The following is a 19,773-nucleotide window of genomic DNA, read 5'->3' on the forward strand; positions in this document are numbered from 1 at the left end:
TAGAAGGAATTTCAATGCCATCAAACAATGATCAGAAAAGGGACACAGGAGAAAGAGGACTCATATGTGAGGCACCCCAGGGAAAAACCAGATCCAAATATAAGCAAGTGACTTAAAGTTTTTAGGATGGACTTACAAAACCTCTAGCAAAAGAATCCATTTAGTCACATCTTAAAGCCAGAAGCTTTCTGTAAACAGTGGCATCTATTAGTAGGTTTATCTTCGGGACCTCAGTTAGCTTTAAAATACCCAGGGTTGTTTGGAGGAGAGGGAGGGAAGGAGGAAGGCACCCTCTTACTCCAAATAAAAAATTCTTACTCATACCAGAAGTCCCAGTAGGACATTATTACTAACCACATGTGAATCTTGCAGAATGCATTTTCGTTCTTTTTGGCATTACTGCTAGAAAAGCACTCATCACACTACCTCTATATTAGCTTACTTTGGAAAGACTGTAGCAGCAAAAATTGAACACTCAAACATTTTACATTCTGTTACCAAAATGGGTAACCATCAATCCTGCAAACAACCTTCACCTAAGAGGTATAAACAATATTTCTTCAGCGACAAACCCTGTAGTCTCAGTGAGGTTGAGCTGATATGGTCTGCAGAATTTGCCCCTTGCCCAGTTTTAACTATTATGCAACAATCACATATAGCTGCAACCAGAAAGATACAAACTTCCATCTGATTTAGGTAAAGAATTGTTTTCAAATGAGTAAGCTTTTCCAAAGTAGCTGCTCAAACATCCTTTTTAAACAAGCATCTCACTCAAATAGGAAGTGTTATGCTTAAAACTGACCGTAAAGGGCCTTCCCACTTCTTCTCCTGCCCCTGCCTTCTCCTACTGAATTTGTTAGGTGAAAACCTGCAACGTTTGGAGTCTTCACGTGAAACACTTTCCCCATCGAGTACAAATCACCTGTGGATTTTGCCTCTTTTCACATTATCTACTGTCTAGTATTTCATTTATCTAGCAGCTGCTTCACCAAGCCCTGAGGGGTCCCATGTCCTACGGTGGGTGATGTTACATATAGTAGTGACAGAGCAGATAGAAAATGGAGCGACTGAAGAGTGAGTGGCGAAGGATTTGAGCAGCAAATCCAGAAGTGGCTCTGAGGTCAAAAAAGCTGATTTTTTAGGATAGAAATCATTTTTCTTTAATGCAAGATACCTTTGACTTGGGTGGAAGCTAGACTAGGCTACAACGGCTCAGCCTGCTGGGTGATTAACACTGGAGAGATTCAGCAAAGCAGTAAAGCACATGCTTAGGCACATGCTTTGCTGAACCACGCCAGCGAGTGTACCACAGCTAAAACCAAAGTGGAGATGCCCCACATCTCCCAGGGAACAGATGAAGTTTCCAGACAAATGGGTCAAATGAAGGAAGGGTCTGATCCAGTGAAAGATGCTGAGTAAGTGGAGCAGGAGTCAGAGGAAGAGGGAAGACACTAAGTGAGTCCAATCTGTCTGGACCACCAGCTCTCAGTTATCCATTTCAGTGATCAGCAAGTTGAGAGCAGTTTATTCCAGTCGTCCATGGCTATTTAAACTGAAATAAATAATAATAATAATAATAATAATAATAATAACAGTAATAATGAAGAAAATGAAAAAGGTGACAACAACAATGTTGACTGAAAGGCACTATTTGGGGAAACTTTAATAACCATTATTAAAAAGGAAAACCCGCTGGAAAGTTGACTACATAAAAGATGATAGGATTTGTTTCATTAGTCTGCTTGTAGAGACTAGTCATCTAGAGTCATAATAGATTTATGCAGCGGGTTTCCACGTTGATCTTCAGGAAAAAAAGGAATGCAATTTAAAATGTTGCCATGAACATTGCCAAATACACAAAGCAGTGCTAACACAAAGCAAATACATTAGTTAAGGAGATTACTTTTATTGAATGTTTAGCTTTTTTCATATGCTGTGACTGATCTCTTTTTAAATCAAGGATATGTCTTTTGTAGTTTCTTTTTATTCATGGCTTCTAATAATCTTGATAACATATAATTTGTACAAAAGAATGACAACATTATCTACTCTCCTTTTCTCCCTTTTTGTAGGATTTATTATGCATCAAAATTAACATGTTTCACTCCTAAAATTCCTGAAGCAGTCATAAAACTATATTGAACTAGGTATATCCTGTATTTGTTTTTTAGCAATGTTATCCATTCAGTCAGTGAGAACAATTTATTTTCCTGTTACCAGGGACGATATGACAAAAAAAGATTTACTGAGATTTCTTTTAATTTCTATAAACCCTTAAAAAACCCCGAAAGAAACTTTAAAAGACTACAGAAGGTTGAAGAGTTCTGCAGATGTCAAAGAGTTCAATGAGCATTCAATTGACCAAAATATCATTTAAATCAGGGAACAAAAATCACGAACACAAAAATGGCAGAAACTGTTCCTGCCCAATACACGAGAAATGGCTCATCTTTAATTACTCAACTAAGGCTAGCCAGAAGGCTGCGCTATTAGTCAAGGGCAGGAAGGACAGATGAAAGTTAACATTTAATAGTCACTGCCTCTGAAAACTTCAGTGTAGTTGAACAAGATAGGCCCAGAGGTGGGAGGTTCTCTGTATAGTTTGGTAGGGAAGGACATGACAGTGGTTAACCTCAAAGTCATTTAACTCTTCTGCAATATGAGTAGCTTTAACCAGGCTTTCGGCAGCAAGGTCCACTCTAAAGTAAATCCACCCCAGGCAGGTGTCTACATGAACAGGGATGTGGGAACAGATTTGTTACTACTGGCAGTAGTCTGCTCCTGCACCCTCTGGCCCTGCACTGGTCCCCTGCTGCAGACAGAGGGGCTCTGGGCTCCCCTTGGGTGCTGGCCCAGGCACTGGCATGGAGCATGGGGCCAGGAGATAGCCATCTCCTGGCGGGGACTTGGAGATTGCTCCCTGCCCTTGGGGAGCTGCCTGCTGCTATGGTGGGCTCTGCCACCGGAGCCCAGGTGGGGACAATGTCCTCCTGTCCTGGCAGCAGGGAGCTCCCAGCTCCCCAATCGGGGGCAGGGGGCTTGAAAAGAGATGCATGCAAGCTCCCTGCTGCCACGGCAGGGGGAAATTGTCCCACCCCGGGCTCCCGTAGCAGAGCCAGCCCCAGCAGCAGGCAGCTCCCAGGGGCAGGGAGCAATCTCCTACCCCTTGCTGCCTGGCTGACTGGGAGCAAATTTGCTCCTGGTTGGCTGTCGACATGGGCCGTTTTGTGCAGGAATTACTCACAAGTAAATCTGATACTTGTATTTACAAGTAACAAATTTGCCCACAATTGGAGCAAATTACTGTGTAGTAAGGATCAGTACATATAGATGACGACACTTACTGTGTAGTAATTAACTCCACTGAGCAGTAAAGTGTCTGGCGTAGAAGCACCCAGTAGGTTTAAAAAAAAAAATCAGAGTGAATACCCAGAGTGGCAGTGCTATGGAAGTGAAAATGCTTCAGGTAATGTCAACATGCCCTTACATTATGCCAGGCATGAGCTTGAGTACCAGCTATAACAATCTTGTGGACCAGAGAAATGCTTGTTTCTATATTTGTTTCAGAGAAAAATGACTAAACTACACAAATCTAGGAAAAAGCACACATTTGTGTAAGCAGGCCTCCTTACTTTTGTTTGAAGAATGAAAAAGGGACTATCTTAGAGGATGCTGCTGTTCATTCCAAAGCAAGGATGGGCACACACACAGAACAGACCTGAGCAGAAAGGTAATCTAATTTTGGAAAAGGACATAAAATCCTAATGAAGTGACATTCCAAAACAAAAAATTAAACACAAAAATAGAAGCTGTTGAGTGAGCCTAGGATGGCCACCAACTGCCAAAGAGAGATCAGCGGTAAACACAGCCGTACAACGGTAAAAGCTTTCATTAGCAGTTCCATGCCCAATATATCACCACCTGTACTAGGCCCTCGGAGTCACCCTGAATACACACACAAGTCCAAACCAGTTGACCAGAACTATCATCAATTTTCTGCTTGCGCACCATCTCTGGGAAGAAAGCCAACCCTTAAGACTGGACAGTACCACAATGAAAAAAAGTGACGGGGAGAGACCCAACTTGGAGGATACGTTTAATGCAAATCAAGGAGGTCCTTGGGAAGCAGGTCCACTTACTAGATAATAGAGCTGAACAAATCATTCAGAGTGCATATTTTATCAGCTGGAGGCAGTCTCTTCTACTTAGGGAATACCAGTGACTAGACTGTAATTTCACTGAAATTACTCATTGTTCACATTATTTGAATTTTCTCCTCAGATGTTATTCAAGTATTGATTGCAAACATTTTGCTGTGAATATCTAGCACTCACTGTTCATAATTCAACCTAAAACTAAGTTCACATGCCCAAGCACAACTCCCAGAGAGAAAAGAAGCTGTATACTTTTTTTCAAGAGCAGGATGGATCCATAGAAAAACCTAGGCAATTTTTTTTTTTTCCAAAAGCTCCAGCAGTATCTGAGTTTCTGATAAATTTCTACTATCCAACCTGTTCATACAAGTCCTGGATAAAAGTTTTTTAATTCTCTGAACTTGAAACTTGAGCCCTGAGGAAGCTATTAAGAATCATATTATCATACAGAATATCAAGATATCTGTACATATTACATGTGAGCAAATGTGGAGCAACAGACAGTGCATGGCGGAGAGTTTGACTGATGGGGAAGGATAGTTTAGGGCACACAGAAGGAAAGCAAGAATGAACAAGAAGGAAGGAAAGATTGAGAAGAACAGACCCTGAAAAAGATTGAGAGGAACAGGACATGGAAATAAGAATGAAGGAAAGTTCGCTCTGCTGTTTCCTAAATCTCCACTAGTCTGCCCCCAAGCTACATTAACATGTGTTTTAAATGACTGCACATCACAAAGCCCAGTAAAGAGAGCTATGCTACTGGAGAGGGAAGTTTTCCAGATTCCAGAAGAGGAGCCACAGCTCTGGCTTTAACCCTCGAAAGTATCTGAGAGACTAGGACTTAAAACCAAGGTGACAATCATCCATGGAAAAAGCAATTTTAGACAGCTTGTAGTGATTTCTAATATTTTTTCCCTTTAGCTCATGCCAACTAAATGACCCCAGCTTTACAAACCAGGACAGACAAAAACTGCTTCAATAGTTTTTAAAGAAAAATTCTACTGAAAGTATTTTAGAAGGGGTTGGGTTTTTTTTGTGTGGAATATGATACTACTTGTGACTACTGCAGAAAAAAACCGTTTCCTTACTAAACACAGCTGTCTTTATGCAGGGGTACAGGTTGTAGCCGTGTTGGTCTAAGGACATAGGCTGACAAGGCTTCTTTGGGTAAATCAGAGATCTTTTATTAGACCAACTCAAATAGTTGGAAAAATTATTCTTTGCAAGCTTTTGGGTATAAATATCCGTGACTTATTTACTTAAGGGTATTTATACCTGAAAGCTTGCAAAGAAGAATTTTCTAACTATTTGAGTTGGTCCAGTAAAAGAGATCTGTATTTACACAACTAGTTAGAGAATTTGACAACCGTGATAAAAACAACAGTGGGTAAAATATTGCAATTAAACTATGATTCCAGCAGAACTAAACTATGTAATACAGTATCCCATGCTTTCAGGTGGGGAAAAAAAACACATTCTTATGATAATTTTACATTTGCCAAGCTAACAAGAAGAAGGAGTTCATACCAAGACAAAACATACCCTACAACATGACATGGGAAGACCATAACCATTGGATATGGTTTTCTTTAAAGAAGAAAAAACAAGACAAATATCCCATTCAGGATTCACGTCAATGAGAACACACTTGGGACCTTTTCAAGCCTAGGATTGCGCCTCTAAATGCTAATAGGGAGTGCAGTGAAGGGGCCTAAATACAGTTTAATTCGCTTCATGTAAGTCTTTGAAGGGAGGGGAAAGTGTTACATTTTCAGCATCTAATACAGTCTAAATGTTTTAAGTGCATTTCAAGTTCCACTTTGATCAGCATATAAACTCTTTTATTCCCAGGAGAATGACACACATTTTATAGTCTGCCAAGACATTTGCAAATGGAGACTGCATCTTTTATATGTTCTGGCAGTTAATTATGTTTCCACTCATTCTGAATTGTTTACTTTTCTTATTTACCTATGTCTTGAACATTACTGAAGCAAGCCATGCAAGTCCCTTTGTCAACTGCCAAAAGTTTATTTTTTTTTACAATTAAAGCAGTGGAAAGAGAAGAAAGCTTCCCTTCTTTAGAATTAGGACAAGCTGGCTGCTGAGGAATTGAATGCATTAAGAAATTAACATACCAGTAAAATGATGGATCTTTACAATTATCTGAATTTGCATTCCTAAAAATTCTACAAAGAGATCTGAAATCCATTTCTTGGCTATCTTCAGCTACACTATAAAAACTGTGTGGTTAAGATCTGACAACGCGATTTAGAATGAATAGGAACTCGACACATGCTTATTTTAATACAGACCCAACCCAAAGCATATTATCATCCCATTAAGAAGTCAGAAACAAAGGCATTTCAGGCACTGAACACAAAGTTGTCATTGTCTACACTGCTGAGAACTGTTCATCAGCAAGTCATCAGCACTACAAGGCTGTTAGGTAGCTTGATTTAGCCATCCGATACGAGAAGACTGTTTAAAGACACTGGCCTTATTTTCTTCCCACTTTTAAGTGTTTTAGACAAGCCCAACTTTGCAGTTCTTACCGTTTCATATCTAGGTGGCAGAGAAGAACTGGACAGATATATTAAAGCTATCATCAAAATAAATTAAAAAGAAACATGGATCGGCACCAATGGAACCGCCTCAATCCCAACTGGCTTAGTTACCTTGAACCTTCTTACCACAGAGTATCGTAGAAGGGGTCTTTTTTATATGGTCTTTGGAGCATGTGGATTAGGTCCAAGGTAGCACAGATTCCAGCTTTTCTGGAACTGCCATTTCCAGTCATTGTACTTTGCAAAAGACATCTGTAAGGATTGGACCTCCAATATTCGCTAGATCAGGGGTGGGCAAGATGCGGCCTGCCCGCCCATTCTACCGGCTCGCGGGACCCCCTTAAAAAAAATGTAGAAAATAATAGCTAGCTGCCCCTGGCTGCCCGTCATGCAGGCTTGCCAAAGCTCAGTAAGCGTCCCTCCCCCCAAAATAATTGCCCGCCCCTGCTCTAGACAGACCAGCCAACAGTTTGCTTTCCAGGGACTATCAAGATACCACTGCAACAGCCAAAACTACTGGTATATTAAAACTGAATAATGAATGGTTAACCTTTCCAAAATTTAAATAGTTCAACATGAAATAAAAAAAAACCAAAAAACATATTCCATTATCCACATTATTTGAATCAATGACTATATTGTGTTAGTGATTTTGGCACAAACTCTTTAGATGTTATTACTTTTCTTTCATCTCAAACTTTAAATGAGCTTTGCTTTCTTTTGTCCTTATTATCCAAACAGAATGTACAGGAACTTGATCTTCTTCTAATGGATACGGTATGGAACTCTTAAATACTGTAGCAAATGGCTGATAGCATTTTCTTAAAGATAAAGTTTATTGCAGACCTAAGATGGACTGGGCCTTTACAGAGAAATCATCTGATACCAGCTAAAATGGACAAAATAATACTTTCACTTGAGAGGTCTGGGTTTGCAGCACAGTCCACACCAATGTGATTTGACTGGAATTTGCTCAGTTGTAAGGTTGCTAACAGCATGAATTGATTGTAGCAGACAACTGGCAAATTTATGCCAACTGTTCAAACACCTGAGTGTTGACTTTTCTCTGGTATTCATGTATGTGATATGGGACTGAATAGTAATCTCACTCCCTCCATCCCTGTCTCTGAGCTAAGATCCTCTCCTCCAGTGACAAAGAAAGCATTCTTAATGATTCATATCATCAATGGAAACTTGATGATTTGCTGAACACCTTCAACTGAAATTGAAACCACTGAGAGTAACTGGAACCAGGAACCTCTGAAAAAAATGAGGACCGGGATATTAAATCCCAGGTGTGATTTATTTCACATAACTTTCTGTACACTTAAGTTCTGGAGCATCTAAATTTATTTCTGGAAAGAACTATGAAATCAAGCGTGGGGTGACCTCTGATAATACCCACCCTTGCTGCATAACTATATTTGTCAGGCAATGTCACTGTCTGGCATTGCTGACTCCTGACAGCTCTACATTTTGTGAGGAGGTGAACGGGGAGGGGGTACAATACCACGACAGATATACAATCAAGAAGCAGGGACTCTGGGAGAGAGGTTATTTGGTTTCAGTGCCTAGTCAATCAGCGCAGATAAGCAAGCAAGCGTGATTTTCTTCCCAGTTCCAGAAAATAATAATACAGCTCGTGCTCTCCTTTGTCTCAGGAATACCGACAGAACGGCAGGTAGTAAGGAAATATATAATAAATTCACCTACGGGCCAATTGCATAGCTGTTTTTTTTTTTCTTTCTATGTCCTACATACCATGTGCCAAGTGCTTAGTCACTCTCCTGCCATCAGTTCAGATTTCTGCTTCCATTTCTGATAGATCTTCCCATAGCATTTACAAGTATCAAAGAGGCTTAGTAATACTGTGCTGTAGATTTTATAAGATCTTTGGCATGCTCTGAGAAACAGCAAAGTAAACCAAGATGTACAGCTTATTAGGATGGCTAGAAAGATCAGTGAAGAGGTTTGGGGTTTTTTGGAGCTGGGGGGGGGAGGGGAGGCAGGTTGCTGATACGCTCTGTAACCAGTAATGGTAACCAAGATACTGTCACGCCAGTTTTGGTTAGTAAGATCGCTGATGTTGCACACGGTTGAAAATTAGTGCTTCTGAAAAAAGAATGCAAAACCTACAATCTTTTGCATCCGTGTGCTGCACACTGAGATGACCTTATTTTGTAACGATTGGGAGGCAGAGCAGGTGTTTTTATTTCTTTTGCTTGATTTGTTAGCATACGCTGGGAACGATGCTGTGATAGTTGGTTAAATGACTAAATGTACTTTCCTTTGTCTTGTAGACTTTTTCCCCTTGATTTTCCGCTGTTGTGTGCTCCCTTGTTTAATCAAAAGAATTACTTATGAGGGACATACAGTATCCCTGAGTAACAAGCAATTCTACTGAGGTGCTGGGAAACATTATAAAGCTGGGAGCAGCATTATAAAATTGCTGACAGCAGCCTGCAAGGTTCTATAAAATATTTCTGATCCTAGAAAGGAAGAAGTAACTTTAGCCTCTCGGGGAAAAGAAAGGTCTATTTATACATTTAGCTTGTTTTTTGTATTTGGTTTTGTTGTGCAAAAGTCTTCGTTTTCTTCAAATAATTCCACCAAAAGTACTATGACTCCATCCCCCAACTAGTCCGCAATGAATGAACGCTACACCATTACTTGCCAAGTAAGGTGAGGATGTGAAGAAAAGGCTTGAGAGTAGGCTTGCCTAAGTCTTTTCTTCCAAGCCTGCCGACACTCCCTACCCACATAAGAACTGTGGTCCAAGAGGCTGCAGCCCAGGGAGGGAGTTACTGATCACACTGATTTCTTTTGGCAGCAACCTCGTTATCCATTAGTGGGAGAATAGGACACAAGGGGGAGACTAAATGAATTGCAGCCTCTACCCTTCCTAGGACGGATCAACAAGATGGGAATAATGCATTAAAAGAGCTGGACTGCAGACCTGTGGGTATTCTACTACATTACCTTCCATGCAATTTAGTGGAGCAGGACAGAGGCTCCAAAATGAAATGAAGCCGTAAATGGTAAGTGGGCCCAAGTTCTCGTCCCCTGTCCCAGTCACCCTCCACAGCCCACATGGCCTGAAGTGCCAGAAATTGGTCCCAAAAAAGGTAGCAGAGAATCCTTACAGCAAAGAGGAACTCTTGCATGGCCAGGGCCTACATTAAGGGTGTTTATAGACATGCTGGGAGGTGGGGGGGTGCTTTAATTAGAGCTGCTCTGAGAGCAGCTTTAACTAAAGCACCCAGAGTATCACATATATCACTGTCCCTGCACTGAAAAATGGCAGCAGGGAAGCTTTAATGAGAGCTCATTCAACTAGCTTTAGTTAAAACACCCCAGCAGCCAATTATCAGTGTGGGGGCATTGATACATGTGACGCAGGAGTGAGTCTGCTGGAGCACGGCAATTACCATGTTCCAACAGACCCGATTAATCGAGCCTGCTCCAACGCGTTGTAATTACAGTGCATCGGAGCCGCCTCTCTGCATGTGTATAGGTGCCCTAACTGCCCCCACATACCTTCAACAAAGCTACATCTAGCTATATTAGCTGAGAGCTTCACCCTCAGAATTGAAGAAATGAGCTATTTTTAAAACAGAATAAAAGTTTTGTTTTCAAACGAACAAAAACCAGAGCTACAAGAAATTTTGCTTTAGGCTGAGTAGACTCCTGAAGATGGCTGAAACCTTCAAATTGAAGTGAACTGGAATATATTCCTATGTTACCTATATTACAGATTATAGGGAAAAGCTAATGAGAATTGGCTTCTTTTCCTTTACATGTCCCTTAGAAGCAAAGAGAGAAATAAAACATTGTGAACAGACTGCACGCACTGCACAGGGCCTAACTTCTATTTGTATCTGCACTAGGAAAAAAACAAAACAAAAACAGAGAAGAGTAAATCTACTGGCTTTAATGGAGTTACTGTAGATTTACACCAGTGTAAGCGAGAGCAGAATTTGGCCACTGTGCATATATTCCACTTCACAGATGACAAAAAAGCACCATGACATTTTCCTGACAGGACAATTTCCTGCCAGGACTTGTCAGCATGCCTTACATTTGTGTCTCTGCTGATAAGTAAAACTATTTCTGACTGTTCACATGAAATCAAAGTTGTGTGCGTTTAAATCTTCTTTCTTGGGAAGTTTAAATTTGCTAAACTCCAAGCATAACAAACTGCACTATCCATTTCTGCACTCTACATCTAACTTTTCCCTCTAAACCTTATTGCTTCTTAGAGCTAGAACACTTCTAACTGCATACCTATAACAGAAGCTGAGCAGTTATAAAACCACAATAGTGAGAATGTGACAGCGTAAAATTGAACTGGTCTCGAAAACTGGACATATTGTAGAGCGTTTACCTGGGAAACACTTAATGAGGTTTAGTGGAATTTTGCTTGACTAGGAATTTTCACTTTCATTTGGACGTTTAGCCTTGTACAGTTATTTGGTGGGGGATCTTATACAAGTTTCTTCATTGTACCTGCGCTGCTCATGATCTTAATCTTTCCCACCTACATAAAAGGATCTTCTGCATGTGCTCAATTAAGAAAATCTTCCGTGAAACCTGTGAAAATCTTTTGTTTTCCAGTATTACTAATTGTGCTAATTATTGCCTGCTTTTTTTTTGTATTACCACATTTAGTAGAGTCTGATTCTTACTCTTTATTTGCAGCAATACAAATAGCATTCCTTTACAATAATACAGTTCTACCAACATACAAGTGCCACAAAGGACTTGAGTAAGATCCACATAGACTGCACATCCTGCAAGGAGTTAGTTATTTTTTCCTAACCAGAATCATCTAGGTGTTTCTTAGCAGGAGCAATCTAGCTGATGGGTTCTGCCAGTTCGATCACATCTCTTTCAATTATCGACAGTCATACTGTTGATACCAGTCTTGCCAAGAGTTAATTTACTAGGTTGCCAAGCACCATGGACGATACTAGACTGGGTCTACCAGAAATCACATGGCTTTGGTCTGACAGGAATCACTTCATACATTTTTCTTGCCAGGAAAATATATTGTAGGTTTATCATCCTTTAGATAAACAAAGGAGCCTGACTATCTAAATGACTCAAAAGTCATATTTCTTAATCATATTGGCACATTATGAAGTCATATTTCAATCCTTTAGAGCACGATGCGCTTTGTTAGCAGAGTTTGACATCTGTCTACAACATTGTACACGACTGATACATTTTGCCAGATTCCTATATCCATATTTGCAAGCCTTTTTGTGGAACTGGTTAAAGCTGCCGCACAACTACACTCTCTAACCCAGAGGTTGGCAACCCCTGGCACGCGTGCCAGAGCACGGCACATGCAGGCATTTTTCTTGGCACGCGTGACTCTGGGTGGACAGCAGGGAAGGGGCTGCCTGCACTGCCACAACTCCTCTGCCCCGAGGAAGGCATGCACCCACCGCCACCAATGAGCTGGACTAGGGCTCTGCAAACCTCAGTGCAGCAGCATGCAGCCTCCCAGCCGCCTGCCGCAGCCAACCTGGGATCTGGGCAGACCCCTGCTGCCCACCACGGAGCCCAGGCTGCCCGCAGCAGGCAGCCAGGAAGCTACAAGCCACCGCACTGCAAGTCTGCAGAGCCCCAGCCCGGCTCGTTGCTGGCACTGGATGAACGTGCACCTCTGGGCAGATGGCAGGGAAGGGGCCAGGGTTGTACTGCTGCAACAAGGATCGGGCCCCTTGTGGCTTCCCTGCCCCTGGCACACCAACATCTTACAAGTTGAGGTTGGGGGATGTTGCTGACCCCCTGCTCTAGCCACATAGGAGTCTTCACTAGTGGCAAACTTCTGATGCAGATTTACAAATTATGTTCTTAGGGGCCAATCTTATTTCTCGGTAGGTTAGGAGGGTCCCTGCTCATGGCAGAACTGATACCATTTTATTACATTATGGGGACAGGAGTTGGAGAGGCCTTGCTTAAGATGTGCACTTGCACCCTGGGATCTCCCTGTACAGCACGGGGCAGCAGCACCTTGAGAGTGAGATGCAGGTGACAAAGATATTATACAAAGTGCTAAACAGACTCTTGCAGCAAGGAGTCATAGGGAAATACTGTGAACATTTCATTTCTGCTCTTCTCCTTCATTCTTTTCCACCCTGTTTCAGCTTTCAATTTACGTTTCTCCAAACACTGGCCTTTTCCAACCTAGGTTTGAATGTCATCAGCTCTCAAATATTTGCTGTAACTTATGTCCACATCAAACAAGAAAAAAAAAAACCCAACCAACCAACCCTTAACTGCTTGTTTTGTCCTCATAATACATTCTTTATCCTTTAGTTTGTAAATGACTTGGCTATTTGCAAGATTAGACAAATTTTAGTTAAGAGGATTGCTGCATATGAATTCAAACATAAGCCTTACAAACGCATGTACAGATAACACGCAGCCTCAAAGCAGATTTGGTACCTGGAACAAATCCACCCAGCATATGTAAGAGCTGTAAATTACCAACCAGTAATCAAAGTAGCCCCCCACTTAAACAGGATTTACCAACGCATTTGCCATACTGTGGTCTGGGAGATACCACAGTAATTCTATATTTTTGGAAGGTAATAGCAGGAAATTACTTGAGAAAAAATAACTGCAGTCTCTGAGATACTGGGCTGTAGAATCAGCTGTCAAAAGACAGCATTTTTTTTTTTTTATGGTGGGCACTGCATACCTTTGAAAGCAAAGAGACTGCTTGCATGCAGTTGTACTTCTGTTCTCTCATGTTATTATCATAAATAGCGAAAACAAAAAATCACCCATGTACCTTGAGTGGACTGGTCAACAGCTTTTCTTTTCCTGCTATGGCTGTTATAGTTCAGTCTCAGTTCTTGGCCATACTCGTTCAGAGCTTCTCGGGAGTCGTAGGATTGTCTTTGTTTTCTCCCATCTTCACTTTCATCCGAAGAACTTGTGTAAGTTAGATCCACTTCGTGCTTAACTTTAGAGAGGGGCTGGTAGGGTTTGCAGTCCATCTGCTCCATGTCTGGTTATGTCGGTTCAGTCATGAAAACAAGAAATAGGAGCTCCTTACGAAAGCGGTCCTAGAAAAGACAAAATCCCATTTTTCATGTTACACATGAGCATTTAGGTCATCACAGCAAGATTTTACACTCCGCAAGGCAAATCCTTTAAACCACGTCAACGTGTTAAAGGTAAGTATCTGACCAATAGTTTTTCAAGAACCACAGCAAAATAGCTTTGGGGAAAAATCCTTGAAACCAAATAAAATACTGCAAGACCATGCAACAGAAATGTTTTCCTATGCTCCAAGCACATTTTAAAATGCCATTTCAGCATTAAGCTTAAGTAGTCCATACGACTTAAAATTAATGGTTACAACAACTGATTTCTTTCCCTACAGATGTGCGTCTTTGTATGCTCTCAGATGGGGCTATCTGCTTGTTTGGGGTTTTTTTAACCCACAAAAGAGTCGGGGAAGGAGTGCTAAAGGAGTGTTTGATTGTGTAAATCAACACATACAATCAACCAGTTACAGTTTTTAACTATCTAAAAAGAAAAAAAAAACAAAGAACCCAAAAACCCACAAACTGTATTTGGAATAAGATGGTTAGCAAGAAGACGACCCCTAACACTGTACAATATTAAAACAGTAATAAAACACACCTTTTAAAGGAAACAAGTTTTTCAAACTATTGCTAGCTCATAGCAACAGAAGCATATTAGTATTCTCAAGTCAAACGTCTTAATTCACTGATGCCTTGGCTAGTTCCAGAGCCATGAAGTCAGGAGTTGTAGTTACCTACCCAGTGCCTAAGCCTATAATCTTGCTCTCGTGCCTCTGTCATTAGCTAGTAATTTTAGGAGAAGATTCATGGCAAAATACTGACAGTCATGGCACAGAAATTCACCTTTTTGAGAAAAAAAATGATGCAACAAAAACAAGTATGTGAACATGGCAGGCTAGTAAATGTTTATCTTGAAAATTTAACACTACAAACAGAAGCAGCCCATTACTACAGAAAACTAAAGGCGGGTAATATTTTAGACCCTGGAGGTTATGGGAAAAATTTTGCTCAAGAGGTTCAGCCGGCATCTTTTGGTTGATTTTGCACTATTGGCAGAGAAAAGCAAACTCTAATACTCAGCCTTATGGTTTAATACCCAACCTTTCTCAGCTTGCAATCTGATATATCTTTTAATGTCATGCCCAATCAACTCCAAAATGTCAGAGAACTGTCTAGGTTCCAGAACCCCAAACCCTATTTGCTTTGGGGGAAATTAGGGAGGAAAAAAAACCACAAACGAGAAATGGGAAGGCATCTGCATCTCTTTGGCAGAGTCAACAACTTTAAATACTGCTGCAGCCATCTATAGATCAAAAACCATTCCTGCTTTGCTCATCAGCCCCAGCACCACTCTAATGTTGAAATCCTAAAGAAGAAAGCAAAACCAAACAAAACACAATTAAAAATCCTGGGGGTGGGGTAGGAAAAGAGGAGTAACAAGGACCATTGGCATGGGGCGCAAGAGGGGTAGAAGACAACGAAAGGCACAAAGAAGCCCTTGAAGGAATGAAAATGAAGAACCCTCTGAAAAAGGGAAGACGGAGGAGGAAAACGTGGGGCAGACCGAGTCTCTAGCATGTAGGAGTAATGGAATGGGGGGGAAGACAACGAGTAGGGGAGATAGGACAAAGGGAAATGGTGGCAGATAGAAAATACTCAGGATGACGAGGAAGGTCAAAATAGGGCAAGCCCACAATGAGATTCAGATGGGGCATGAGAGAATGAGAGGGCACAGACATCCTTTGTCATGGGGGAGTAGGCGAGGGAGGTTTTAGGGAGTCTCTGAAACAGGAGAGAATATGAGGTTGCTATACAGGAAGTTTTTGGGGGGAAATGAAATCATGGAAGGAAACTCAAGCTTGTGCAATGCACTTCATCTACTGAAGCAGCTCCGGGTTGTTTTAAAAAAAAGGAATTTTTACTGTGTAAAAACGTATGTTTCTCTGTTCACCTCCCGTACACAGCTCAGAGACGCACAAAACCTGGTACTAGCCCCTGAGCACCTTGACCCTATTGAACACATGCACGAAGGTCCTTATTGTGAAGGAACCTGGCGGCTGATCTATTCCGCAGTCTTCGCAAGGTGGATTCTGCTTTTCTGTTGTTCTCAACCTTTGTAACTTCCAGGCGCTCCTCCATAACATTACTGGTTACCAGCAGTTGGCTGAGAATCACCGAGCTACAACCTAGCTGGGGGAGGAGGTGGCAAACGAACCCGGCTGATAAGCACAGCGCTGTGGCTCTGTATCTGCTCACGTGGCAGAGCACGCCATGAACACCAACTACCACCTTATCTGATCTGAAGACAGGTGATAAATTGCTGTTTCTAAGAAGTGGCAAAACACTTGATAAAAAGTTTCAGTACGTAATATTTTCACGATACAAGAATACACGAGAAAAAAAAATTGATTCTTCAAGCTATTCTGGGGTTAAGAGAATCAATCACATTCAAATCAATGCTGAAGTGTTAAGATAAACCCTGCCACTTGTAGTTTGAGTTTTATACCTTCCTTGCATTGAAATTAAGGGGGAAAAAAAAGAAATAAGACTTCACTCGGCTAAAGCATGGCTTAAAACAATATTGCCAGGGTGTCTATACAGGTTTCTTCAAGTAACTGGCTTCTTTGTAACTAAAGGAAATATCCAGCTGATCAATATCAAGCTGACCTTGTCAGCAAAGTGATAGAGTCTCATAAAAGCTTACAGCTACAGTAAATGACCTTTGCATGAGTGACTTAATGCTTTCCTTCCCACACAGAATGATTCTTTCCTGACCTTTCTATCAGTGTGCTGCCATAGGAGATTTCTTTTTTAAATACATATTTTAGGCATTAAAAAGCAAAAGATAATTCCAACCATATTTTAAAACAGACACCACATGCAAGTTCAAGTCAGATTCCTAGAACAGAAACCATATGCAGCTCTTCATGGAAATTCACCGGCAAAACATTAAGAGTTATCTCAGCGTTTGACAAAAGAAAGTCTGGTGGGGGAATTTCACCATCTTGAGATACCAGAACAAACTTGCATATTCCGTGTGGATTCTCGCCGTGGTTTCGTATAAATGGTCATCGGAAATGACTTGTCACGTTCTACTCGCAACAAAGTTCTGGAAACCCAATCTTCATAGCATAACTCTGTGGTTTATGTGACAGTTTGTCTGCTGTGGAGTTATGGGAATGTGGACACACTGACTGGCTCCTGTTTCAGGATAACTTTATTCTATGCACAGCACTATACTATTCCTTATTTTCAAAAGAACGTCAAGGAACCTAATTCCTGTTCACCTGAACACCACTTGGAATAGATGCTAGTCAGGCCGCTCTTTCAGCTCGCTCATTTTAGAAAAAAATTTCCGTATTGATTTACTACCATTACCCCGAGGAGATCAGCACAGCGACTTATCCAGTTTGTTATCCAACATCCATCTTCTATACAGAAGTTTTAACATATGAAGGGTACTGACTGCCTTCTGGCCAACTGTAATGCTTTCTGGGTGGGAAGGAAAGAGAGACAAAGGAAAGTAGTGCAACATTTTTGTGTTAATTTAAGACTTATACTGTGTTGGAGCTATTTAAGTCCCTGCGGCATTAAATTGTAAATGCAGTTATAATGACAACAGAGTAATCCAGAACCACTATTGTAGGCACACATTTTGAGCTTGTACTTATAAAGACAGCCTTCTGCCTCTTTACTCTTCCCTCTCTAAGGGCAGGTCAAAGGGTCTTGGAACACCTCATTCAACTTCACGTCAAGCTGAGCTGCGGTCAGAGTTTGCTTATACTAGATGACAACTGACTGGAAGTTTTAATTGCTTTAAAAAAGGACGATACATCTCTTTTCTTCACGTATCCCATCATCTGCTTTCTTATAAAAGTTAAGCTCAGCAGTGCCTGAAAATGAACTAAAAAGAGTAGTTTCATGTTTGCTGTAGGCAAAAAGGAAGCATGCCTTAATTCCAGAGGTTGCTTCTGAGATACAAAATATGAAGTCTAAAAAGCAAAAAAAAAAAGAAAGGTATTTAAAGAGAAAGTAAATAACCACTTTGGAGCAAACCTTTGATGTAGGCAATACCAGGAGAAAAACAAAGCAACGATGTGCTGGGTACAAGATCACCAAAACTCTCTTACTGAGAACACTGGTTTATATAGTACCAGTGTTCTAGTTCATACATTACCCAGGATTATATATCTCTATATATTTTTACGTGTGTGTGTGTGTGTGTGTGTGTGTGTGTGTGACAGCGAGAGAGAGCAAGAGAGAGCGCAAGCGTGCAAGGACGTGCCACCTGCACGTGGCATGTGTCACTTGCTCCACTCTGCCCACCATGCTCCTGCACAGGAGCAGCAGTGCCTGCCTAGCCACCTGCCTGGCGCATCATGCCACTCTGCCTCTCCGGACTCTGGCCCAGGTCCATAATCCTGGAGTGACCCAGCCAAACCAAGACGTATGATCACCCTTTGCAAAAATGCAAAGATATAGTTCTTATTACCTAGTATTGCATAGCGTAGTTACACAGTATAATAACAATATAATATGCAAGTCCTTGCTTCCGAACCATTAAACTATTCAGAATGTTTAAATGAACTAGGAAGAACTGGAACAAGCCCACAGGGAATACAAAAATGGAAATATTTGGAACTGGATCCTTAAATGAATGGGCATCACAAATCATTTCAAGGTGACAAAGTGGTTGAATTTCCTTGTGTACGAGAAGGTCATCAAGAACTTTTCTGCACAAGCTAGAAATGAATAGGGAGACTTCTAATATTCAAGGCATGGATGAAGCCATGAATTACGTATTCGGCAGAGATGGACTTGAGACACTGGTATACCTGGATAACACTCCAGATAAGGCAACAGGAATATCTGAATATACCATCCATTGCAAGGAGGAGAGATCTGAGTCCAGCATGAAGCACTAGAGCCAAACCCTGCACCCGCATGCCAGGTGTTATGCCATGGTGCTGCACCGGTCTTTGCATCAAAGAGAATTTGGTCACATTTTGCTGAAGGAAGTTGAGAGGAAGCCAGATGGTTGACATCCAATTTCACAGGATCAGTGTTAAATGTTACATTTAAAAATAACGTCAGGGTTCCAACCAAAACTTAAGCATGGTTTGGAAATACTTTTGGAGAAAAAGAAGGAATTACTATTTTTTTATGAGCATATATTAGTCCTGCCTAGAGGTGGAGCTTAGTGCACATTAAGGAAAAGAAATGTATAGATAAAAAGGAAACTATGAGGGAATATGAAGGCTTAAAATTAAACGCAAGAAAAACATGTAACGCTTAGGTACATCAGATACGCAGATGCGAAATCCAGCATGTAGGGAGAGAACATGGATTTCACACGGTCCCTGGAGGGTTCTGGGTTTCTAACCCAATGGATGGATTACACTCATCCGTATATGTACGTTTTTCATCATGACAGATGCAAGATGGATTATCTTCACTTTACCATTTAATATCCGCCTTCATCTAAAATTAATCAAGGTATAATTTAATTCTAGCTAACAATATAAGTTAAAAATATTGTTCATTTTACCCAACAGAAATAAAATTGCTTAGAAAAACGATTTAGGTTGCAGTATTTTGTGGCATATGGCAAGTCTGTCAGCGAACTGAAAAATATGCAGTATGTCAGCTATTCGGCTGCGGTACATTATTCTTGGCCAACATGCACCTTTCACTTCCCTTGGAGAACTGCCACTGTATACAGAGCCCCACAACCCCCTAATGTTTTTCTTTGGAAAACTAGTTATTTGGTGTACTGAGTGTATTTTAGTGAAGACCACAGCATAAAGGATCAGGCTTATTGAGCTGACACGACAAGTGATCCAGTGAAATATGTGGCAGGTAAGCCACAATGTTTACTGGACTTTTTACAGGAAAAAAAAAATCTATATCTATCACGTGCACAAGAGCTAACATAAAAATGGTGCTTCAGATAACTTGTATAACAGAGAAGCGTGTTATCTCAGC

The 19,773-nt window shown here is 41.0% G+C and overlaps 1 protein-coding gene across 1 annotated transcript in view; it reads right to left on the bottom strand.

Moving 5' to 3' along the window:
* The window catches only part of TENM1 (teneurin transmembrane protein 1), a 508,339-nt gene that overhangs the window by 349,203 nt on the left and 139,363 nt on the right, over positions 1 to 19,773 (bottom strand). The window contains exon 2 of the mRNA XM_090059290.1: positions 13,527 to 13,803. Within this exon, the coding sequence (XP_089915416.1) occupies positions 13,527 to 13,743 (217 nt within the window). The 5' untranslated portion in view covers positions 13,744 to 13,803. The remainder of the gene's footprint in view (positions 1 to 13,526; positions 13,804 to 19,773) is intronic.

Source organism: Crocodylus siamensis, chromosome 8, assembly GCF_052110815.1.
Source record: "Crocodylus siamensis isolate JL-2025a chromosome 8, ASM5211081v1, whole genome shotgun sequence".
NCBI lineage: Eukaryota > Metazoa > Chordata > Crocodylia > Crocodylidae > Crocodylus > Crocodylus siamensis.